This window comes from Camelus ferus, chromosome 11, assembly GCF_009834535.1.
Source record: "Camelus ferus isolate YT-003-E chromosome 11, BCGSAC_Cfer_1.0, whole genome shotgun sequence".
Classification (NCBI taxonomy): Eukaryota; Metazoa; Chordata; class Mammalia; order Artiodactyla; family Camelidae; genus Camelus; species Camelus ferus.
This window is the reverse complement of record NC_045706.1, coordinates 62,291,904-62,318,602: the sequence shown is the minus strand read 5'-3', so window position 1 is coordinate 62,318,602 and position 26,699 is coordinate 62,291,904. Positions and strand designations below refer to the sequence as shown.

General features: G+C 34.6%; 1 protein-coding gene across 7 annotated transcripts in view; it reads right to left on the bottom strand.

Moving 5' to 3' along the window:
- Positions 1–26,699, bottom strand: part of ZFAND4 (zinc finger AN1-type containing 4) — a 61,154-nt gene that overhangs the window by 19,549 nt on the left and 14,906 nt on the right. For 5 of the 7 annotated variants that reach the window (XR_004324052.1, XM_032491706.1, XM_032491702.1 and 2 more), the window contains exons 3-6: positions 14,240–14,315; positions 13,228–13,295; positions 9,737–9,923; positions 1,897–2,044 (exon numbers count right to left, since the gene is read on the bottom strand). Coding sequence is in view for 6 of the 7 variants with exons in the window: in XM_032491706.1 (XP_032347597.1) it covers positions 1,897–2,044; positions 9,737–9,923; positions 13,228–13,295; positions 14,240–14,315 (479 nt within the window). In the remaining variant the exon portion in view is untranslated. Of the gene's footprint in view, positions 1–1,896; positions 2,045–9,736; positions 9,924–12,423; positions 12,596–13,227; positions 13,296–14,239; positions 14,316–26,699 lie in introns of all 7 variants that reach the window. The other 2 variants (XM_032491704.1, XM_032491705.1) reach the window with 2 other exon arrangements.

Below are 26,699 nucleotides of genomic sequence, written 5' to 3'. Positions count from 1 at the left end.
GGCACAAACTGGAACTTTCCTGTTGCTGATAGGAGTGTAAACTGTTCAGGCACTTTGTAAGGCTGTTTAGCAAAACAACAAAAGCTACACATACACCTACTCTATGACACTACGAGTCCATTCCTAGCTATGTGCCCAGAGAAAAGAGTGCGCGTGTCCACCAAAGACATGTATAAAAATGTTCAAAACAGCTTTGTCAATGAAAGCCAAAATCTAGAAACAACCTAAATGTTAAACAGAGAAGGAACGAACGAAGTACAGGCATACCTCATTTTATTGTGTTTGTCTTTTCTGTGCTTCAGATACTGCATTTTGCTTTTTTTTTTTTTTTTTTTTTTAACAAATTAAAGGTTTGCGGCAACCCTCTGTTGAGCAAGTCTGTATCAATGCCATTTTCCCAACAGCGTTTGCTCACTTTATGTCTCTGGGTCACATTTTGATAATTCTCACCATATTTCAGACTCCTTCATTATTATTATATTTGTTATGGTGGTCTGTGATCAGGGATCTTTAATGTTACTGCTATAGCTCACTGAAGGCTCAGAGGATGGTTAGTATCTTTTAGCAAAAAAGTATTTTTAATTAAAGTATGTACATTGTTTTTTAGTCATAATGCTACTGCACACTTAAGAGACTATGGTACAGTGTAAATATAAATTTCATATGCACTGGGAAACTAAAAACTTCATGTGACTCACTTTATTGTAGTGGTCTGGAACTGAATCTGCTGTATCTCCGAGGTATGCCCATATAGTCATACAGTGGGTTAGTACACAGCGGTAAAAGAGAACGAACTGATACGTGCAACAACATGGATGAGCTGCAAAGGTATTATTTTGAGCAAAGGAAATCAGACCAAAAAAGAGTATATTCTATATGATATTATTTATATACAAAGTTGGAAAACAGTAAAAACTAATTTATGGTGACATGTAAGAATAGCAGTTATTTCTGGGAGTAAGGAAAGGCAGGAATTGACTGGGAAAGGTTACAAGGAAACCTGGAGAGAAAGACAAATCCTATTTTAATTTGAGTTTTAAGTACATGACTGTATATAAAAGTAAAAATTCATCAAGCTGTACACTAAAGATTTGTGAATTTATTATGTGTACATATTATATTTCAGTAAAGAAAAAGAGATGAGCTATAAGAGTGAAAAGCAAAGTAAACAGAGTAGTGATATATACATGACAAAGAACTTATATCCAGAATATAAAAAGACCTCAAAAAATCAATACGCAAAACATATACAACCCAATAAAAAAAAACAGGCAAAAGTTGAACAGGCATTTTACAAAAAAGAGATATCTAAATACCCAATAAATACATGAAAGGTGCTCAACTTTACTAGTCAAAGAAATACAAATTAAAACCATAATATGATGATGCCACTACATACCAATCAGAACAACAAAAATTTAAAAGATTACCAAATACTGGTAAGAATGCTTGAAAAATGCAACTCTCATTCACTATTGGACAGAATTCATTCAGTTACTTCGGAACCACTTTGTAAAACTGACAATACCTAGTAGAGCTGAACACTCCTTATAAACACCCAGATAGAGGAGATATCCATAATAAATAAATATTAACAGAAGTTTTTAAAGTAACTATTGCAAAATTAAGGTTAGGCTACCGTTTATTATCCTTCTTAGCTCTAGAAATATGAAATTTTTAAAAATTAGGAATTATCTTAAGTTCAGTATTATCACATTAGATGCATTCCTGGCCTAAAAAATCAATCCATCACACTTAACATCTCCGTAAATAACTGACGCCAGAAACTTGAAATGAGTAATATTTTATAAATCTTTTTGTTTCCATAATTACCAACAGACTTCAGGGCTGTAAGCCCTGCAGGGAGAAACTGAGAAAGACCTGGCCAAGCTTCACCTTTTTGCTGAGATGCATGTTCTCCATCTTAGCCTTCAGCAGCTTCATCTTATTCATAGTTATTGAATTTTCAATTATCTGTTGCCCAGAAGGAGAAGGCTCAACTTCCTCATCTTCATCAGTATACAAATTATACACAGAACCACCACTGCAAAGAAAACAATAATTATTATTGAAATGTGTCTGATGCCCACCCGATGACTAAAAATATTCTACGGGCAATAGAAACTACAGATGCTGCTAATGATAAAATAGTAAGTCCATCTTGTCAATGTAAATTCAAGGCAAATGTATTTCAAACATGTATTTCTTAGGAGGGAAAAAATAAGTGGGGATAAATATCATGACCTAGCATTACTGAAAATCCAGCACAGCTGAGCTTTTCTGAAGTCAGTGTACCATAAGTGAAGATCTTTTATATGAAGTCAGTGTACCATAAGTGAAGATCTTTTATGTGTGGAAATGTATCCATCCATTAAAGCATAGGTTTTAAAATGAAAAAATACACCCTGATCAAGGCATGACACAAATTACTAAACAGGTAAAACATTTCAATTACTGGTCAATCACGACATTTATTCATACCTTAACATTATTATTTGGAGACCTCTTTGACTGTGTAATATAATGGCACTTACCACACTATCCTCATATTTATTCTTACGTGTCTATCTTTCCCTCTTACTCCCCCATTTGTAAGCAAGTTGAAAGCAGATATTACACTTCATTCACCTTCCTAGTCTTAGCACCCGGCACAGTGCTTGGCACATATTTAATAAATGTTTGCTGAACTGAATACAAACATGATTGAAATTTCATTCTGCTTTTTCAATAATGGGAAAATTAGAATGGTAAAGGTTTGAAAAACACACAAGCTCAGCATATTTGAAGAATGAATAAAATTTTAAACAGAGCATAATAAGAATGTATATTAGCCACCATGTCCAATTTACTATCGGAAAATTAAAGTATGAATCTATGCTAAAGTAGTATGAGAATTAATAAGGCTTCCTGTTCTATATGGTTGTAAGAAAATGGAAACAATTCAAGATTACCTTAACAGAGCATACTCCATAATGCTTGTGAAGGACATACTACCACCACACGAAGGCAAAGTTAGAGAGTGGAGAGTCCCATTCATAAACTTTACATGGTGAAACTGATGACATTTTGAAATCATGGGTTAATTACATTGCACAGCAGCCATGGATACCAGGAGGGAGAACAGCGGCAACTGGTCTCCATAACTTGTGGAGACTCATGTGTTTGACTCATGACAATCGTTCTCTACCTATTATAGGTGCCTAGTACGGTATGAAAATTAACAGTTGGCACAACACTAAATTAACATTGCTACCATTTAGTGAATGCCTACTCTGCCAGGCACTTCCCACATATTATTTCTAATCCTCACAAAAACCATATAAGGTGATATATTCCACCATTTTATAAATGAGGAAGCTATAGTCAACTCGAGAGGTTAAGTGATTTTGTTTAAGCCAGAGAGCTAGTAAATGGTGCACCTAAGAGTCAAATCCCCTGTCCATCTGGTTCCAAAGCCTGTTCTTTATACTACTTCATGTTGCTTCCCCAGGCACCAAACAACAGATCTTACTGCGTCATGCTCATGTACCCAAATAAGTGACAGAACTTACAGTATGTGAAGGTTCTTGTCTTGAAGTTAACCATACCTGAAAAGGAGGGTTGAGTGAAGATTTCTGCCAGTCCACCCTTGGAATTGGAAGAAATGACTCAAGTGTATTCTATTCTTGGTTACCTTATTATATTTTAACTTCAACTGCTCCTCTGTTATATCCTGTGGCATTTTAAATTTACCCATATTAAATATTAAAAGAGTTTTCTAACTCAACTTTCCTGTCATTAAAAAACTGGTCCTTTACTGTTTTCCCATAGAGAACAGTGTGTGTATATACATGTAAAAAAGTACAGTCATGATAAATATTTCACTAGATGCATTTTAGAGGATAAAAAGCACTTAAATTCACCTAATTTTTTCTACAAGTATCACATTATTGTGTTTTCTCTCACAATGCATAAATTCATGAGATCAGTTAGAAACCAATCCCAACTTTTTTTCTAAATGGGAAAATGTAACAAAGACTAGGATAACATAATAACTTATAAAATTAATCCCCAAATATCTTTCTTTATAGTTAACTATTCTAAATATTTTCTTGAATGATTGATATATTTAACTTTCTCTAAATTTTTTCTCTAATAATATCAAAGAATAAGAGATGGGCAAATATATTATTTGTTTCAACACAAATACTGTTCATCCTGAAGCCAAGTCCTCATGTGACTTTCACAGATAAATTACCATTTAAATGTTGCAATGCATCCTTCCACTTTAAAAAAAAAAGTAAAGTAACACAATTAACTAAAAAGATTTGAGACTAAAAATGATGATTGATACTGGATCCTGCATCAGAATGAATCAAATACACACCCAATTCTCTGTTTCTTCTTAGAGCAGGAGTCGGCAAACTATGACCAAGGCCAAACTCAGTCCATCGCTTATTTTTTTCCAGCTTTCTTTTATTGAAGTTATAGTTGATTTACAATAGCATTAATTTTTGGTGTACAGCATAGTGATTCATTTACATATATATTCCTTTTCATATTCTTTGTCATTACAAGGTATTGAATGTAGTTCCCTGTGCTAAACAATAGGACCTTGTTGTTTATCTATTTTATATATAGTAGTTGGTATCTACAAATCCCAAACTCCCAATTTATCTCTCCACCCTCCTCCACTTCCCCCCAGTAACATGTTTGTTTTCTATGTCTGAATCTCTTCCTGTTTTGTAAATTAGTTCATTTGAGTCCTTTTTTTTTTTTAATTCCACATATAAGTGATATCATATGTTATTTTTCTTTTTCCTTCTGGCTTACTTAGTATGATGATCTCCAGGGTCCATCCATGTCGCTGCAAATGGCTTTTTTTTTTTTTTTTTGGCTGAGTATTAAGTAGTATTCCATTGTATAAATAAACCACATCTTTATCCAACCATCTGTTGATGGACATTTGGGTTGCTTCCATATCTTGGCTGCTGTAAATAGTGCACTTACAAACATTAGGGTGAATGCATCTTTTTGAATTAAAGTTTCCTCCAAATATATGCCCAGGACTGGGGTTGCTGGATCATAGGGTAAGTCTATTTCCAGTTTTTTAAGGAATCTCCATACTGTTTTCCATAATGGCTGCACCAAACTACATTCCCACCAACACTGTTCCCTTTTCTCCACATCCTCTCTAGCATTTATTGTTTGTGGACTTTCTAAAGATGGTCATTTTGACCTGTGTGAGGTGATACCTCATTGTACTTTTGATTTGCATTTCTCTGATAATTAGCAATACTGAGCATTTTTTCATGTGCCTATTGGCCATTTGTATGTCTTCAATGGAGAAATATTTGTTCAGGTCTCCTGGCCACTTTTTCACTGAGTGGGTTGTTTGTTTCTTGTTATTGAGTTGTATGAGCTGTTTGTATATTCTGGAAATTAAGCTGTCAGTTACATCATTTGCAGTATTTCTCCCACTCCATAGGTTGTCTTTTCATTTTGCTGATGGTTTCCTTTGCTTTGCAAAAGCTTTTAAGTTTAATTAGGTCCCATTTATTTTTGCTTTTATTTCTATTGCTTGGGTAGACTGCCCTAGGAGAGCATCGCTAAATAGCTGAAAAAAAATCAAAATAAAATTTCACAATGTGAAAATTATATGAAATTCACATTAGTGTCCAATAAAGTTTCACTGAAACACAGCCACACTCACTTGATCACATACTGTATTCTGCTCTTGCACTACAATGGCAGGACTGAACAGCTACAACAAATTGTAAGTGGTTCTCTCATTGCTTTTCACTGTGGCTTGGGACACTATAAATCACAGTGGCATAGTCATAATTCAACAGCATTTTGAGTGCCATGTGTATTGCTATGCAATGACACTTTACTACCAGTATATACCCAACATGTCAAAACAAGAAGAGAAGTATGGACTTTTAGGGCACAGGAGAGAGCAGATTGCTCTGCTAACAACTAGATATCAAAGAGCTGTATTTATTATGCAATTTGACACTATAGCTATTCTAAAGGAAAACAACATATTTGGACAGTATCAGTCAAAAGATCATGACATTTCCAACTTGCAGGAAAGCAGTGGTCAAAAAAGCAGAAAATTTTACATGGAGTACCTCATCACAACAGAATCTCTTCGCAAAAATAAAAACTGAAAATGAGAGTGCAACCAAAATAAGTTTCCAAGTGCCTTTTTTATTAGCCGAGCAAGGAAAGGCTTACTGACTGTGAACTGATTAAACCATGTTTGGTCATAGCAGTTGAAGAAATGGGTCCAGAGAAAACAAACCTTTTTAAAGACTATTTCTTTGGCAAGAATAATTTCTAGAAGAGTTGAGAACACTGGAAGCAACATCAATAGTCAATTAAAAAATAAGGCAAATGATTTGAGTTGTTTTCCTTGGCTTTTGATGAGTCAATATAAGCTACTGATACCACTCAGTTGTCTTCCTTTCTTCATAGCATCAACACCAAATTTGAAGTGACTAAAGAACAGGCTCCTATGTATGGTCTGCATGAAACAACTACAGGTAAGAATATTTTCAAAGAAGTTGCTAGAACACTAACTCAGTACAAACTGAAGTGAAATCTGCTATAACCGATGGAGTAAAAATATGTGTGGAACAGAAAAAACATCTTGTTGGACAAATTTACAAACTGATGAAAATGCAAGGTGTTTAAAACCTATGGTTACTCATTATATTATTTGTCAGCAGGTTATCTGGAGTAAGAATTTCAGCCTATCATGTATTACTGAACCAGCAGTGTCGATAAATTTCACGTGTCTGATGAACTTAACCATTAGCTCAATGGCTTGGCGGTAGCAATTTTATTGATTTTTTTGTTTTTAGCTCAGGGCTGACACCGAATTTTTCTGAACTGTGACCACTCTCAATCACTAATATGCAACGCTAAACGCCTTAGGAACTTTGCTTTTATTATGAAGTTGATAATATTTCTTAATGAATTCCACTTAAAATTACAAGGCAAAACAATATTTATATGAGAAACTTACACTGCAGTAATGTCATACTGACAACTAGCATTACTTGGAATCACACGTAGTAGAATGTTTTCAAAAGTTAAAAACAAAGCGAGATCTCTATTCCCACACGAATTTGAAGCAGACACACTTTCTCAACTCAAATTTAAAGTCCAGGCAGCATTTTCATACCTCATTGTAAGTTAGAGGAAATGTGCAATTGAAAAGTGATTAATCTGCATCATAATGACATACTAAAAGCCAACAGCAAGAGAAGACTCTGACAGAATTCTATAAATGCCTTCCAAGTGAAGAATATGCTCAATTAAAATCATATGCTCAAGGACTGCTGTCACTATCTGGCACTACCCGTCTGCATGAAAAGACGTTTTCAAAGATAAAATACATAAAATCTCATTACAGATCAATATTAACAGACGAAGTTTAAAACTGATTTTGTAAATTTGATAGGCAACACTATCTTTCAAGCTCAATTAAGTAAACTATTACTCCCACCAAAAAGAATTCCATTCTTCTCATTAGTAGACCTGAATTAAACATACACATGTACTTAATTATTGTTTTTATATTTTGTATTTTGTCTCTAAAAATTTTGTGGAAATTTACTTTCTCTTGTCATGGAAGTACTTACATGGTATCCTTAGTTTTATCCCTTGGCCTGAAAATTCTAAAACAGTTACCATCTGGCCCTTTACAAAAAAATGTTTGCTGCCCTCTGTTGAAGAGTAAGAAAGCTCTCCTAGAACAGGCGAGATATGGTATGAACAGAAAGTTTTCTGCTCCCCTTTCTCATCCACCCTATCCCATATTAACCAGTTCTGATAGGTGAATGGAAAGGAAGAGAAAAATAAACAAAAAAAAATTATCTTAAGAGGAACAGTAATACAATTTTAATCGAAATCCATGGCAACATTTGGATTATGTCTTAAACACAAGTAGAAGTTGAATAGGGAAAAAAAAAGGGGTAAAAGGAGGAAATGACACTTCAAGTGAAGGAAAAAAGATGTACAAAAACATGGCATGATAAAAGAGACCTGAAAAACTGATGATGACAGGTTGTAAACGGCCTTCCATGCTAAGCCACAGAGCTTAGATTTTTTTCCTTTAGGAAAGGAGAGTCAAAAGAGGATGTTCTATGGAAGAAAACCACCACAACAGTTATCTAGCACATGGAGAGGCTGGTATAAGGAAACTCTATTCATCATCTAAGTGAGAGACACTGAGTAAAGTTGCAGCCCTCACTGCTCCCTCTTCTCTACTTCTAGCCCCTATGTTTAAGCCACATTTGCAGTGCTAACCAAGTCCTGACACGTTAGAGCCAGCGGTCAGCACCCGTTGTCACAGTCTGCTCTCTGGCAGCAAAGAATGAATATAATCCCTCTTCCACATAACACTCTATAATGGGCAGAATCCTAAAGGAACCCCCATGATTCCCAACTCCTGGTGCTCACACCCTGTACGCTCTCCTAGCCTTGAGGGTGGGCATGACCTACGACTTGCTTTTATTCAACAGAATATGACAGAAGTAAAGGGATTTTGCAGATGTCATTGAGGCCCCAAATCACTTGATTCTGAGTTAAATCAAAAGGAAATGAGGGCGGCCTCTACCCAAGAGCCAGCAAAAAATCAGGGTCCTCAGTCACATCACCACCAGGAAATGAATTATGCCAACATGAGCTTGAAAGTAGATTCTCTCCCCCAGTCAAGCCTCCAGGTAAGAGTACACCTTTGCCAACACCTTGAATGCAGCTTTGTGGGACCCTGAGCAGAGCACCTACCTAAACTGTGCGTAGACTTCTCAACCCACAGAAACTGATCTCCAGACTACAAGCTGTTTTTCCTACGAATGGTATTGCCACTAGGTTTTTACATTGCGGAATTAAATTTAGTTACCCGGAATAGCTTCCCTTTCTTTGCCTGTCTTACTCCTCTTTTAAAGTCACTTTTTCTCAGAGTTTGTCCCTAACACCTCATCTTTCAGGCAACATGAAGGCCCTCATCTGCTTTTCCAGAGTTGCTGATGTTGGTGTCTTTTCATAACAACTGCCAATATTGTATTTTAGATACTATTTATAGCAGATTGCATGTCCCACGAAGGGAAGGACAGTAATCTTTTTAACCCAAGGCTTAGTGTGGAGACTATAAAAAGTTCAGTACATGTTTAGCGACTTAAAGGAGGCAAAGGAGACAAAGAATCATAGCAAGGCAGAGTGAAACTTAAAGGTTACCTTGTCCAATTGATTCTCTTGACTAGCTAAGTACCTTAAAGTTGTTTCCTTCTGATTTTAGAATACAACAAACCCTCTTCCTGTTAGAGTAGGAAAACAAGACTAGAGAAGAAAGGAGATTTATCCACCTTTAAGCAGGAAGTTACATTTTGGAAAAACAGAGCGATTTTCCATTATGCCACAGTTATATAATAACACACAATTATAACAAGATTCTATAATCTAGTAGGCATCTTAGAGTTTCATAGAGTGATAGAAATAAATTTTTTATGAAAAAATCCTACATCATAAAGAAACTTCAATTTTAAAAATTACTCATATCAATCATATGAAGGCTAATTTCAGAATTATATAACTGGGGTGGGGTAGGGGAAAAGTTGAGAATTCATAAAATTTAGTCAGTCTTGTGAATATACTAAGATTATTTTGACAACACAGGTAAACAGAAGGTTGATGGGTGTATCATACAGTGTTCATTTCTGAGACATGCAAATGAAAACCTATTTACCTTAAAGATTCAGATAATGGTGTTAAAGTGCCATCTCCCCTATCTACTACACGAAAGAAATTCAACTGATCTCCTTCTCGGTATACCAAAAACGTAACTTGTTTGGTGCAGGAGGTCTTCTCCCAGACCTCATCTCGACTGGAATCCATGTACTCAGCCATCTCCCTAAGTGGATCTTCCATAGGAACTACAAATGGAAAAATTGATAAACAAGCTTTCAATTTTTATCAAGTTTTATGCATCTTGATACATTGACAGGATATGATGTGCTGAATCTGAACAACAACCTGTGCATACTACACATATATATATATAAATTAGATTCTGCAAGTAAGTTTCTGGTCTTTTTATAGTTAATTCAGCATTCCCCATGTATTAACATGAAAGAAATGAAATGATTATATTGCTACGTACAAAGACACAATCTAACCAAAATACCTGTGCCACCAGAGCGCATATTTGTTGATTCTATGACATAATTATCTATGACTGTTTTCACTTTACACCTTACTCTCCCTATATTTTCAAGTGTTGGTTCCAATAATCAATAATTTAAAAGCAAAATAAATTCCACTTACTTTTAATTAAAAAACACACACACAACTGGGAAACATATTAGAAACAAATCCTTTTTTCTTTTTCTGGTTTTATATAAAGGCTGATTCTTCTTAGCTCTTGACCTGAAGTCAGGTAATTAAAAGTACAGAGTAACTCAGAACACAAGGGGGCCCTTAGTGCACTAAAACTGCCTTGTGTGTAATGATCAATATGTTGTTTCTTTGAAAGCATCCTCCCAAGACCCCAAGTGTCCTGGCACGTGTCTTATGTATCTAGTCAGAGCACACAGCTCTAGTGGCCTGGAGTTGTCCTTGGGTCTGAATAATACTGCAGCCATCAACTCAACCCACTGTCATCACAGTAGCCAGATTCTGCTCCTATGGCGGGAAAGAGCCTCAGGAGATTGCTAGCTCATAGGCTGATGCCCTAAAAGCCACTGAACCCCAGATCAGGGAGTCTAAGTAATCATTACCAAAAAAAAAAGTTTGCTTCCAAGGACATTTTCATGTCAAGCTGCAGAAACATTTGTTCTTTCTTAAAAGAGGCAACAATTTCTCAAACTCCGTAACTTTCATTCAAGTAGCTTATTTATTAACAGAATCACAGAGCTATACAACCCTTTAAAAAGTTACAGCAATAAGAAATATTAAACTCTGAAAGTAATAGGTAAAAACATTAAAGATGCTCTACCCTAAATTCAATATCACTACTGCTAAAACACAAATCTGTAGAAATACAGTAAGATTTAGCTTGTTTTATAAAAATATGTGAATGTTTTGATACTCTTTCATAGGCACAAAATATGTAAATATTAAAAGACATTTATAAAACAACTTATTGTCATTTTAAGTTAATGCTACATTTTCCTCATTAATAAGACATAAAAATTAAGCTACTGCCACTACTAAAACCACATGAGAGTCTTGCTTAAGCCAACAGAGTATGCCTTACTTAGGGAGGCATTGCCATCGAAGATGTGTATGTATACACACACCTTCCCATAATAGAAAAATCATTTTGATTTCATCAGGTATAAAATATTGTGTACATAGTTAAGGATAAAATTTAGTTTTAGATATAAAAGTATTTTCTATGTTGTTTTGTTAATGGTTAATTCACAAATAATTTTAAAAGCTAACTATTACTGGAATTCACATGATAAAGGTATTTTCTAAGCCATAATTTTCAAGTTAAGATTAAATAGCTAAAAAAAATAAGGTTCCTCAAATAAAATATTGAGAAGTTCTAGATCTGGGTATAGATTGTCTTTTCCACAAAGTTTTCAATGATGTAAGGTGGATAATAGCAAGCTTTTAATTTAAAATGTTGACTCAATAAAGGCAAAATTATTAACAACTTAATTTAAAATGTCAAAAAAAAGACAAGTTTTAGGTGCTAATTTTCCAATTTAGAAACAAGGCATAGAAAGTTATAGGGAAAAAGGTATTACAAAGCTTCAATTACCAAATGGTAGTGATGTCTTTTACTTTCTTTTTTTAAGTTAAAAAATACATATATTTTTAACTCAGAATCTGTGATACTTACACTCTTCCTCATAAACATAATTTTAGTCCTAGTAAGAAAAGTAGATGTTCTGATTAAGCATCCTGCTTTAAAGACAATACCATACACAAATAATCAACTTTGAAAAATATAATACAGTGGAATTCAAGTGTCATTAAATGCTACATAATTCTATCTTATCATAATGGCTCAGTAAACACATTAGGGTTCTTGCACTACCCTCAGAACTGGTACTATAAACATCACCTTACATCATATGGGACAATTTCTTAAGTCCAACTAATGGAAAGTCCATGATATTAGGAGTGCTTGTTAATCACCGCTCACATTATTTTTGTTGTTTCTTCTAACTTATCCAAAACAGTTCAATGGCCAAAGTAACATATCTCACAAAATACTCTTGAAATAGCTAGAAAAAAGATGGTGATAATCCTGTTTTCTAATCAGAATTATGAAGCACAGAGATGAAATGTGACTTGTGGAAGAAGTATAAGCCATTAATACAAAACAAATACAAAGGCCTTCCCCAAAATAAGGCCCGCAGAGCAGGACTGCTCTGAGAAATCTAAGGATGCCTCTGCTTTATGGAGATTCACGTGACATACCTGAATCCAAGGCAAATGTGAACACTCCCCACTCTTCCTACGCTTCGAACTTCCTTTTTAATCAAGTCTCTGCTCATCACCTTCTCCAAGGCCGCTTCCACAGCTGTCCTCATACCACCCTGCTGCCACAGACACTCATGCAATCCTGTTCCCTCCAGAGCACTTACAACTGCTTAAAACAAGATCAATTCTTTACATGTTTATTGTAGGCATTGCTATGAAGCAGGAACTTTTTCTCCCATGAAATACTGCACATATAGGAGATGCTCAAAATGTGTTTGCTGAATGAACAAATGGACTCCCAGAGACCACCCACATCCTTAAAAAAGGATTCAACAGGGCCATAATGTCTATGAAACCCAAATGCTCACAAACCAGGCAAAGAGATATCATAGGAATTTCCTATAACAATCAACACCCCAGGAGTTGAAGACTCAGGATTAAAAAAAGCAGCAAGATCAGTATGAACCTAAACACAGTGATAACAACATAATATGTATACCATGCCGTCCCATTATCCTTCCCTATACTGGTGAGGTTTATATTTAAATCTCTCTTGACTGAATCAGGAATCATGAGATTTTCTGGAATATGAGTTCCTGCCTCTGCATTTAGGCTTTCAAGAACAATGCCTAGAGAAACAAAGTTCTCCTTGTTCTTCTAAGACCTAATAGTATAAAGAGAATCTGAATAAAACCTAAGGCTATAAAAACATCATCTGGCTTGAAGATTATTATTGTCAAATTGCTTTGTATTATATTGCTATTATATTGTCAAACATACATAATTTTAACATATGCCTACCTCTTCTAGTATTTATAGGTCCACCACGCATAGCCAATACCAGCTTCAAGGTACAACCTTCTGAAATGCTGTGGACAGTTAACACACAAAAAAAATAAACCACAATCATCAAAATGCATTCAGTCTTAAATATACACATAATTATGTGTTTATCAGGCCTAATGACTACCCTCTAAACACACAAAAAAAGATACAGCAATGTGCATAAAATAAAATGTTAACTTATATACTTGTATCAATAATGAAAAAATGAAGAAGTTCTCATATGCTTTAAATAGGCCATGACATCCCAGAATAAAAGTAAGGAATGGACCCTCTGTGGTCATGTGGTTTAGCCTCTTTACTTCACATGTCGGGAAAGGGGCCCTAAGAAGAAAAGAAGCTTGTTCAAGACCCAAAGTGTTAGAAACAGCAGATCTATTTAATAAAATAAAACAATAGGAAAAAAAAAAAAAGCAAATTTACAAGTTCTCTCAACTCCCAGTGCTCTCCTAGCTATTCCACACGGCCTCAGACCCTTTCATTCTAAGGAAAGCATGAAGAATTATGTGAGAAACAGAGACAAAAGGTCAGGCAGTATATCTGCAATCACTGGTGCACACAGTGTCACTTAGTGTCATGTTAGGAGGGCTTAAGAAAAAATGAAAGACTTGGTGAAAAGCAATACTCTCTTATCCAAAACTCTTGTGAAAATGGAAAGAAAAGGAACGTAGCCAGGTGGAAATGGGTCAATATTCAAAGAAAGGAGCAAATAAGGCAAGATAAGAAGAGGGAGATCTAAAAAGACAGGAGTAAGTAGTTTGGCTTGAATAATGAAAAGGTAAAACAAACAATCAGAGGACAAGGATCGGGTAGTATGGGTACCGAGCCAACACATCTTAGGGATTTACACTGAAAGCTACGGATCAGAACTATTCAGAAGAGACAAGGTTCAAGGATTCAGAAAAAAAAAAAAAATATGGAGTCATAATTCTGAGTGTCTATAAAACAGCTAATATGCAATTACACTCACTTGTAATCATTCAAGCAATAATCATCTTCAAGCTCCATGTTATTCCAAATTAAGTGCTGCTGACAGATGGGAATACCTTAGGGGAAGGTTATAAAAAATGGTTAAAAATTCAATAGAATCTTCAAAAGAGTATGATACAAATCTATTTTATTAAAGAACTAATAATAATGAAGTTAAACACACTTCTAAATTAAATGCTAGATGCTTAGCTAAAATGCACAGAATCATAGGTAAAAAGGCGTGGCTAAAAGTAGATGTGGTCTAATCCAATCACTGGAAAAGAGCAGTATGTTTCAGTAACTATCTGGCCTTGAGTCAAAGTGTAAGATTAAGAAACCCTTTAAAATATAAAATCTTGAAATCAGCCCTGAAGAGTTTAAGATTTAGGGCCTAGAAGACACTTCTAAGAACAGCCTTCATTCAGTTATATTCAGTGTGAAAAGTGCATTATGAGTGAAGGGTGAGCAAAATGGGTTAAGAGAGTTAAAATGTACAAACTCCTAGCAATAAAATAAGTAGGTCATGGGGATGTAGCGTACCACATGGAGACTTACTGTTAATAATACAGTGTTGTATATCTCAAAGTTGCTAAGAGTAGATGGGAAAAGTTTTCATCATAAGAAAAAACATTTTTGTAACTATGCGTGGTGATAGATGTTAACTACTAACTAGCCTTACTGCACTGATCATTTTGCAATACAGTGGTCCCTCAGTATTCCAGGGGTTGATTCCAGGTCCCCTACGAATACCAAAATCCATGGATGCTCAAGTACCTTATATAAAATAGCACAGTGTTTGCACATAACCTATACACATTCTCCTGTATAATTTAAATCATCTGTAGATTATTTATAATACCTAATACAATATAAATACTATGTAAATAGTTGCCAGCATGATGCAAATTCAAGTTCTGCTTTTTGGAACTTCCTAGAATTTTTTCCCCAATATTTCTGATCCACGGTTGGTTAAATCCTCAGATGCAGAACCAGAGGATACGAAAGGCTGACTGTATACACAAATATTGAATCACTGTGTTGTATACCTGGAACTAATAAAATGCCAATTATATCTAAATTTAAAAATATATGGAACACTTAATTTAGTTTACTGCCCTTAGGGGACTGTATTCTAAAAGTCTGTTCCCAGAGTAACATGTCCCTGTGGAATGATGACTGTTTACATGTGAGTTTACTTAGTGAGTCAGATGGCATCTTTCACACTTCTTCTGAATGGAAAGGTTAATAATCTTGAAAAAGCACAGAAAATTTAATTTCCCATAATAGAAAATCCCCTCCACCTCAATGTTTGAATGTGATTATAGTCCACCACTGCATATTAACATGATTTTTTGTAGAGCCTGAACACCAGTTAAAGAATAATTCAATCTTGAAAACAAAAGTGTATTATGGGCAATTTTCAGTGCTGAAGATTATGGCCTGTAAGATAGTTTCTTTACATTTCTGTGATGTTAAAAGAATATTAAGGCAGATTCCATATTCCAGCATAATTAAACTTTTTTTTTTGGCAAACTGTACATTTGAATGCCCAAAGAAAATCTGGACTATACCAGCCAGAGAGCGAGCACTATCCACTCAATAAAACATTTAATGGATACAGTTGCTGGTGTTGATGAATATCTTTTTCAAATATCTCACATACTGCCTTCTCAAATTACTTTTGCTTAGGACACTATACAATAAGTTGACTAGAATAATAGCAGTAGTGCTGTATGTGTTAGTGTGTATTATTATAAGGCAGGCACTGTTATAAATGCTTGACCTGTATTATCAAAATTTAACTGCAACAACAGTAATCTTGTGAAGCAGGCATCACCATTATGCTTATTTCACAGATGATAAAATTGAAGCACTGAGAGATTACGTGACACACAGAGAGTATATGGATTAGAGAGGTAAAACCCCAGCAGGCTAACTCGAGATTGCACCCAATATTTATGCTAATTAGCATCTAGAAAATCAGGCCCCATAAAACAAAAGTAGCTGTCTGCGTGTATGTTTCAGTAGTGCTGACTGTTAGTAGACCGAATATTCCAAAAGATCATCATGGAATACAGCCCATAGGGGCTGGGGAAGTAGATATACATGTAATTCCCAAAGGGACCAGTTCACTTCTTTCGCTTCCAGCTAAAAAAGAATGCCAGTAAGGAAAGGCTTTTAAACTAGAAATTATTTCACGTTAAAAGTATTTTAATATTAAAAAAAATTTTTAATGTGCCTTGGTCATCTTTTCGATCAAAATTACAGAATTTCACCAGGATAACTACATAAAGTAATTTGGGTAGGTAATACCATATTTTCATACAACCAATGTTGTATAGTATTATTTTGTTAAAACAAACAAACTTTAGAACTGGATTAAAGACAAAGTAACATCACTGCTTAAACACAATTCCTGTAAGCATTTTTAATGGACTTAGCTATCAGTTAGCAGGCTAAAAAAAATAGAAGGCTGGCAGGCATGACAGGGTGGCAAGAAACATCCAAGACTGAACTGTGGTCCTGGTGGCCACTTGAGTTGCTGGATGACTTTGAGGAAGTCACCAACCTCTGTGAGCCTGAGTGTCCTCACTTGCACATTTAAAAAGACTAGGGTTCCTGTGCCATGAAGCTTTTAGAATCTCATATATACAAAGTAAAGCAACTTTCCATTAAAATAGGATTTCCAGATTTTGCAAACAGAAATCTGGCAACTCTGTTTAAGGGTGTCCCTTTACCTTTACCCTCAACTCTTACTTCGTACAATTATATCCAGAAAAAAATAATTCCTATTAAACAAACCATGTCTTCCCAAAAGACAGAGTACACACATACAGATTCTACAGTCAGTGTTTCTGAAACTTCTTACAAATTAAAACATTTGTTTATTATAAAAATAATGACTTATGAAAAATAGACAACACAGAAATATACAAAAGAAAATTAAAACTACATGTAATTAAAATCCTATAAAACCTATTTTAAATATTTGGGTATATTTCCTTTTAAAACTTATTTTTTAACAAAATGGGAATATACTTTGAGCTGTTTCATCAATTGGTTTCACTTAATACATTGTATACATTTTTTCACATCAATAAAATGAAAATATACATTGTATGTTATGACTAGATAGTACTCTAGCATATGTTTCTATCATAACTTTTTTGCCTAGTCCTCTGCTAAGATATATTTTCACCTATCAAATTTTTCTCTATTATAAACAAAGCTGTGATAAGTGATACAAGAGTGCATGTGTATTTGAGAATGTGTGTGTCTTAGTCTGCTTGAGGCTGTAACAAAATACCACAGACCGGGTGGCTTAAACAAGAGAAATTTTTCACAGTTCTGGAGGCTGGGAAGTCCAAGATCAAAGTGCCAGTTTTGTTCTGAAGCCTCTTCTCTTGGCTTGTAGGTGGCCGGCATTTCCTGGTGTGCTCAGGTGATTACTTTATGAGTGTGCACACAGAAAAGGGGAATTCCTAGGTGTCTCTTCTTACAAAGGCACTAATCCCATCAAGGGGGTCCCACCCTTATAACCTCATCTAACCCAAACAATGACTCAAATGTGCTTATTGTGTCTTCTTTAGAATTTTCACACAGATACGTTAATGTTTGAGAACATGTTCATATCTGCATTTAGAAAATAAACCAGAACCAAGAGGACTGATGGATAATTAAAGACAATGTTGAACCATGGCTCCCATCTCCCAGTGTTTCCTCCCCAAACAATAGAGAACAATAAGGAGGGAAATAAATCCACACAGAAACTATAGCTTCAGCCCTTAAAACTTAAAGACAGAAAATGTCCAAACTTCAAAATGATTAGGAATAAAAAGGGGCAATCACTCTATGCCAGTGTGGGAAGTCTCATGATCCTGCTCCTGCAGCGCTGATTAACAAACTCTGGAGGAGTTAGAGACGGAAGCTAGTGACAGTATACAAGTTCAGTACAAAACCACAGTAAGAAAGAAGGCATTTTCTAAGTCTGAAAAGTCTACCAAAAGGACTCAGATTGGAATACTACCTACAAGGAAAGGACTTTAAAGCCAAGCAGCTTGAAGGAGCTTCTGCAGGAGGCTCACAGCAACAAAGGAAGAGCATCCCTTAGTAGTTCAGTGGTCAGGGGGAAAGGGAGAAAAGGGTAAAAACTTACAGTCCTTCAAGACAAAAGAGAACCACAAAACTGGAGGACTCACAACTGCTCCCACTCCCCACCATCATGACAAAACAGACATAAAACATCTATTAAAATATCTGGACATTGTTATACTGACAGAGTACCATTAAGTAGTATCTATAAAACATACAAATATCACAAAAATCAACAGGAGAAAAAAATTAACAAATCCATACAGAGTTAATAGTAAAATCTAAAAAACAAAATTCCACATCTATCAACCACGGTAAATTTTACCCAGAAAAATAACCATGAAGCAAAAGAAAACTGAAAGGTCACTCCTCAAGCAGAGTTAAACATACTCAAGCATTTGAAGATCCAAAAAACCACTCTGAATCAAAAATTCAAAAATTAAAGAGTAGAAAATGTCCAAGCAGGAAGGGGAATGAAAAAGATTGCTGACTGAACTCAGAAAAGAAATAGAGGAAAAAGACAAAATTACCCCAAAAATAAAGAATAAACTACAAGACACCAAAAGATAATATACTCAGATAAACACTTAGTAAAGGACAAGGTAGGAAAACAGTAAAGAGTATGAAAATGACATAAGGAAGGAAAAAGGGTCAGAGAGAAAGTAGTAGGAATGGAAGACAGGCCAAGAAGGAATAATATTCATATTATCAAAGCCCCTAAAAAAGAAAAACAAAATAGTGGAACAGAACTAATATTTAGAACTATAATCCTGGAATATTTCCAGAAATAGAAGACCTGAATCTACACATTAAAAGGACCCACTAGGTATCTGGGAAAATTAACCCAGAACTATTGTGCCCAAGACATATCCTAAGAATAAAACTATTTGATTTCAATGACAAAGATAAAATCTCCAACAGTTGCATAAAAAAAAATCAAACAACTTATAAGGCAAAAGAATTAGAGTGGACTCAACAAGAAAACAATGTGATTTTAAAATGAGCAAAGAGACTTGAAGAGACATTTCCCCCAAAGAAGAAATACGGATGGCCAACAGGTACATGAAAAGATAGTCAACATCACTAATCATCAGAGAACTGCACATCAAAACCACAATGAGATATCATACCCATAAGGATGTCCACTATCAACCTAAGAAAATAACAAGTGTTGGTAAGGATATGGAGAAGCTGGAACACTGTGCCTTACTAGTGGGAATATAAAACTGTGCAGCCACAGTGGAAAACAGCATGAAGGCTTCTCAAAACATTAAGAATAGAATTACTATATGATCCAGCAAACCTGGGGCATATATCCAGAGGGAACTCTAATTCAAAAAGATACATGTACCTCAATGTTCACAGTAGCACTATACACAATAGCCAAGACATGGAAGCAACCTAAATGACCATTGACAGATGACTGGATAAAGAAGCTACGGTATATTTATACAATGGAATACTACTCAGTGATAAAAAAAAAACAGACAAAGGCTTGATCTCCATAATATATAAGCAGCTCGTATGACTTAATCAGAAAAAAGCAAACAACCCAATCCAAAAATGGGCAGAAGACCTTTAAACAAGCAATTCTCCAAGGAAGACATACAAATGATCAATAGACACATGAAAAAATGCTCAATATCACTAATTATCAGAGAAATGCAAATCAAAAATACAATGAGGTATCACCTCACACCAGTCAGAATGGCCATCATTCAAAAATCCACAAGTGACAAATGCTGGAGAGGCTGTGGAGAAAAGGGAACCCTCCTACACTGCTGGTGGGAATGCAGTTTGGCGCAGCCACTGAGGAAAACAGTATGGAGATTCCTCAAAAGACTAGGAATAGACTTACCATATGACCCAGGAATCCCACTCCTGGGCTTATATCCAGAAGGAACCCTACTTCAGGATGACACCTGCACCCCAATGTTCATAGCAGCATTATTTACAATAGCCAAGACATGGAAACAGCCTAAATGTCCATCAACAGGTGACTGGATAAAGAAGATGTGGTATATTTATACAATGGAATACTACTCAGCCATAAAAACCGACAACATAACGCCATTTGCAGCAACATGGATGCTCCTGGAGAATGTCATTCCAAGTGAAGTAAGCCAGAAAGAGAAAGAAAGATACCATATGAGATCGCTCATATGTGGAATCTAAAACAAAACAAAACAAAACAAAAAAACCAAAAAACCAAACAAAGCATAAATACAGAACAGAAATAGACTCATAGACATAGAATACAGACTTGTGGTTGCCTAGGGGGTGGGGGGTAGGAAGAGATAGACTTGGATTTCAAAATTGTAGAATAGATAAACAAGATTATACTGTATAGCACAGGGAGATATATACAAGATCTTATGGTAGCTCACAGAGAAAGGAATGTGACAATGAATATATATATGTTCATGTATAATTGAAAAATTGTGCTCTACACTGGAATTTGACACAACATTGTAAAAAGATTATAAGTCAATAAAAAATGTTTAAAAAAAACCAGATGACTGGATAAAGAAGATGTGGTATATTTATACAATGGAATACTATTCAGCCATAAAAACTGACAACATAACGCCATTTGCAGCAACATGGATGCTCCTGGAGAATGTCATTCTAAGTGAAGTAAGCCAGAAAGAGAAAGAAAAATACCATATGAGATCGCTCACGTGTGGAATCTAAAATAAATAAATAAATAAATAAACAAACAAACAAACAAATACATACATACATACATATATACATAAAAAACAGAAACAGACTCATAGACATAGAATACAAACTTGTGGTTGCCAGGGGGACGGGAGGTGGGAATGGACAGACTGGGATTTCAAAGTGTAGACCAGATAGACAAGATTGTACTGTGTAGCACAGGGAAATATATACAGGATCTTGTGGTGGCTCACAGCGAAAGAGAATGTGACAATGAATGTATGTATGTTCATGTATAACTGAAAAATTGTGCTTTACACTGGAAGTTGACACAACATTGTAAAGTGACTATAACTCAATAAAATAATTTTTTAATAAAAATGCCATTGCAGCAACATGGATGTAACTAGAGATTGTCATTCTTAGTGAAGTAAGCCAGAAAGAGAAAGAAAAATGCCATATGATATCATTCATATGTGGAATCTAAAAAAAAAAAAAAAAAAAAAGAGGACACTAATGAACTAATCTAAAAAACAGAAACATACCTGCAGACATAGTAAACAATCTTATGGTTACCAGGGGAAAAGGGAGGGGAAGGGATAAATTTGGGAGTTTGAGATTTGCAAATGCTAGCCACTACACATAACAGTAGATTTAAAAAGCCCAAATTTCTTCTGTATAGCACAGGGAACTACATTCAATATCTTGTAATAACCTTTAATGAAAAAGAATATGTAAACAAATATATGTGTGTATATATATGCATGACTGGGACATTATGCTGTACACCAGAAGTTGACACATTGTAACTGACAATATTCAATTAAGAAATTAAAAATAGAATGAAAACACAATAATTCAAAACATCTGTGATGCAGCAAAAACAGTTCTAAGAGGGGAGTTTATAGTGATAAAAGCTTACCTGAAGAAACAAGAAAAATATCAAATAAACAATCTAATGTTACATCTAAAGCAACTAGAGAAAGAAGAAGAAACAAAACCCAAAGTTAGTAAAAGAAATCATAAAGATTAGAGCATAAGTAAATGGAATAGAGACTAAAAAACATAGAAAAGATCAATGAAACCAAAAGCTAGTTCTTTGAAAAGATAAACAAAATTGAGAGGGAGGGTATAGCTCAGCGGTAGAGTGATTGCTTAGCAAGCATGAGGTCCTGGGTTCAATCCCCAGTACCTCCATTAGTAAATAAATAAACCTAATTACCTCCTCCCCCTAGGAAGAAGTTTAACTTCCTTAATAAAAAAAAGAATGAAAAGAAAAGGACAGGATAAACAAAATTGATAAACCTTTAGTCAGACTCATCAAGGAAAAAAAGGGAGAGGCCCCAAATTAATAAAATCAGAAATGAAAAAGGAGAAGTTACAATTGATACCACAGAACTACAAGGGATCATAAGTGGCTACTATGAGCTACTATACCAACAAAAAGGACAACCTAGAAGAAATGGACAACTTTTTAGAAAGGTACAATTTGCCAAAACTGAACCAAGAAGATATAGAAAATATGAATAGACCTATTACCAGTACTTAAATCAAATCAGTACTTAAAAATGCCCCAAAAATAAAAGTCCAGGACCAGATGGCTTCACAGACAAATTCTATCAAACATTTAGAAAAGAGTTAAACCTATCCTTCTGAAATTATTCCAAAAAATTGCAGAGGAAGGAACATTACCAATATCGTACTATGAAGCCACCATCACCTTGATACCAAAACCAGAGAGATATCACACACACAAAAAATTACAGGCCAATATCACTTATAAATATAGATGTAAAAATTCTCAACAAAATACTAGCAAATTGACTCCAACAATGCATTAAAATGATCATACACCATGATCAAGTGGGATTTATCCCAGGGATGCAAGCGTTTTTCAATATCTGCAAATAAATCAATGTGATATATCACATTAACAAACTGAAGAATAAAAACCATATGATCATCTCAATAAATGCAGGAAAAGCTTTGATAAAATTCAATATCCATTTATGATAAAAACTCTCCAGAAAGTGGGCACAGATCGAACATACCTCAACATAATAAAAGCCATATATGACAAACCCACAGCTAACATCATACTTAATGGGGAAGAGCTGAATGCATTTCCTCTAAGATCAAGAACAAGACAAGAAAGCCCACTCCTGCAATTTCATTCAACATAATTTTGGAAGTCCTAGCCACAGCAATCAGAGAAGAAAAAGAAATATGGGGAATCCAAATTGGAAAAGAAGTAAAATTGTCACTGTTTAAGGATGACATGATACTATACATAGAAAATCCTAAAGAACCAACCAGAAAACTACTAGAGCTCATCAATGAACTTGGTAAAGTTGCAGGATACAAAATTCATATACATAAATCTGTTGCATGTCTACACACTAACAATGAAACAGCAGGAAAAGAAATTAAGGAAACAATCCCATTTACTATCACATCAGAAAGTATAAAATACCTAGGAATAAACCTACCTACGGAGGCAAAGGACCTGTACTCCAAAAACTGTAAAACACTGATGAAAGAAATTGAAGATGACAGAAACAGATGGAAGAATATACCATGTTCTTGGACTGGAAAAATCAATATTGTTAAAATGGCCATGTTACCAAAGCAATACACAGATTGAATGCAATCCCTATCAAATTACCAATGACATTTTTCACAGACCTGGAACAAAAAAAAAAGTTAAAATTTCTAAGGAAAACACAAAAGACCCCAAATAGCCAAAACAATCTTAAGAAAGAAGAACAGAGCTGGGGGAATAACTATCCCTTCTTCAGACTACACTACAAAGCCACCATAATCAAAACTATACGGTACTGGCATAAAAACAGACACATAGATCAACGGAACAGGATAGAAACTTCAGAAATAAACCCACGCACTTACAGTCAATTAATCTACGACAATGGAAGCAAGAATATATAATGGAGAAAAGAGTCACTTCAATAAGTCCTGAGAAAACTGGACAGCTGCCTGTAAAAGAATGAAATTAGGACATTCTCTAATATCATATAAAAAATAAACTCAAAATGGATTAAAGATCTAAATGTAAGACGAGATACTATAAAACTTTTCGAGGAAAACTTAGGCATAACACTCTGACATAAAGCACAGCAATATTTTTTTTGAATGAGCTCCTAGAGTAATGGAAATAAAAGCAAAAATAAACAAATGGGACCTAATTAAAGCTAAAAGCTTTTGCACAGCTAAGGATACAATCAACAAAATGAAAACACAACCTACAGAATGGAAGAAAATATTTGCAAATGATGCAACCAACAAGAGATTAATTTCCAAAATATACAGATAGCTCATACAGCTTAATATCAAAAAACAAGCAACCAAATCAAAAAACGAGCAGAATATGAAAATATATATATATAAAATTGAATAAAAAAACTGAATCACTATGTACATCAGAAATTAACACTATAAACTGCCTACACTTCAATTTTAAAAAAAAGATTAACAATAACAACAAAAACTCAGCAGAAGACCTAAATAGACATTTCCCCAAAGAAGACACACAGATGACCAACAGGCACATCAAAAAATGCCCAATATTGCTAATTATTAGAGAAACATGCATCAAAACTACAATGAGGTATCACCTCACACCAGTCAGAATGGCTGAAAAGTCTAAAAAGTCTAAAAATAATAAATCCTGAAGAGAGTGTGGAGAAAAAGGAAACTCCTACACTGTTGGTGGGACTGTAGTTTGGTGCAGCCACTATAGAGGACAGAATGGAGGTTCCTTAAAAAACTAAAAACAGACTTATATGATCCAGCAATCCCCCTCCTGGGCATATATCCAGTGAAAACTGTAATTCAAAAAGATAGATACCCCACAATGTGCAAAACAGCACTATTTACAATAGGCAAGACATGGAAGCCATCTAAATGTCCACTGACAGATGACTAGATAAAGAAGTTGTGGTATATTTAATATATACACACACACGTACACACACAATGGAATACTACTCAACCATAAAAAAGAATGAAATAATACCATTTGCAGCAACATGGATGGACCCAGAGATTATCACATTAAGTAAAGTCAGACAAAGACAAATATCATTTGATAAAATTTATATGCAGAACCTGGAAAAATGATACAAACAAACTTATTTACAAAACCGAAATTGACTCACAGACATAGAAAACAAACTTATGGCTACCAAGGGGGAAAGTGGGGGGATGGAGGTGGTATGGCACGAGGAAGGAATAAATTAGGAGTTTGGGATTAACATATACACACTACTATATATTAAATAGATAAGTAACAAGGACCTACTGTATAGCACAGGGAAGTATATTCAATATCTGTAATAAACTAGAATGGAAAAAAACCTGAAAAATAATATATATGTGAATTTATATATAGCAATCACTTTGCTGTACACCTGAAACTAACACTATAAATTAACTATACCTCAATTTAAAAAATGGTTAAATTAAAAAATGAAAAACTAAAAAAAACTTACATTTATGAGACATTTGAAAACCTGATGGCTGACAGGATATCTGATGTTATTAAGGAATTATTTTACTTTTTCAGGTGTAATAATGTAACGTTTAAGGAAAAGAGATCTAATCTTTTAGAGACAGACACTGCAATATTTATGAATGAAATGATAAGCTGGAATTTACTTCAAAATAATATGGAGGGGGAAAGTCATTGGGTATGATTAAACAAGATTGGCCATGGGGGAAAAAAGAAATTAGAAAAAGAGCAAATTAAACCCAAAGTAAGCCAAAACATAATTTATAAAACCAAAATAGAAATCAATGAAATAGAAAACAGAAAAAACGAGAGAGAAAATCAATGAAAGCAAAATCTGATTCTTTAAAAGTTCATTAAAATTAATAAAGACTGATTTTTTTCTAATAATATGCAAAATACCAGTATTGGGAATGAGAGGGGTGACATCACTACAGATTCTACAGATACTGAATGAATAAGGGAATTATAAACTCTATGCCAATAAAATTCAACAACAGATAAACACAATCCCTGAAAGACACAGGCTACTCAAGTATACTCAAGGAGAAAAAGATACCCTGAAGAGCTCCATATTTATTAAAGAGAAAGCTTCACGTTTGAGGATATAATACCAATTCTACTCTCTACCCAAAGGCTGGAAAGGAAGGAATAGTCCCAGTTCATTCAGTGGGGGCAGTATTACCCTGACACCAAAACCAGACATTACAAGATAAAATCAGTATCTTTTACGAACAAAGACAGAAATTCTAACACAAAATTTCGGCAAACAATTCAACAACATATTGAAAAGATAACACAACATGATCAAGTAAAGTTAATTCTAGGATTGCTGGCTTAATATTTTAAAAATCATTATAATTGAAACTTTCCAGGAAAATACAGAAATTTTTGTGACCTCAGACTAGACAAAGATTTATTAAGTATGACATCCACATCCATAAAAAATTTTAAAAATAGGACTTCAGCAAATTAACATTTATGCTCTTCAAAAGACATTGTTAAGAGAATAAACAGGCAAGTCACAGTATAGAAGAAAATCTCAGCAAAATGTGTATATGATTAAAAACCTGTACTCAGAATAAAGAATTCTTAGAACTCAACAAAGAAAATTAAAAAAACAGATTTTTTTAAAGGAGTAAATTAAGTTCATGAAGATGCTCGATATAACTAGTCATTA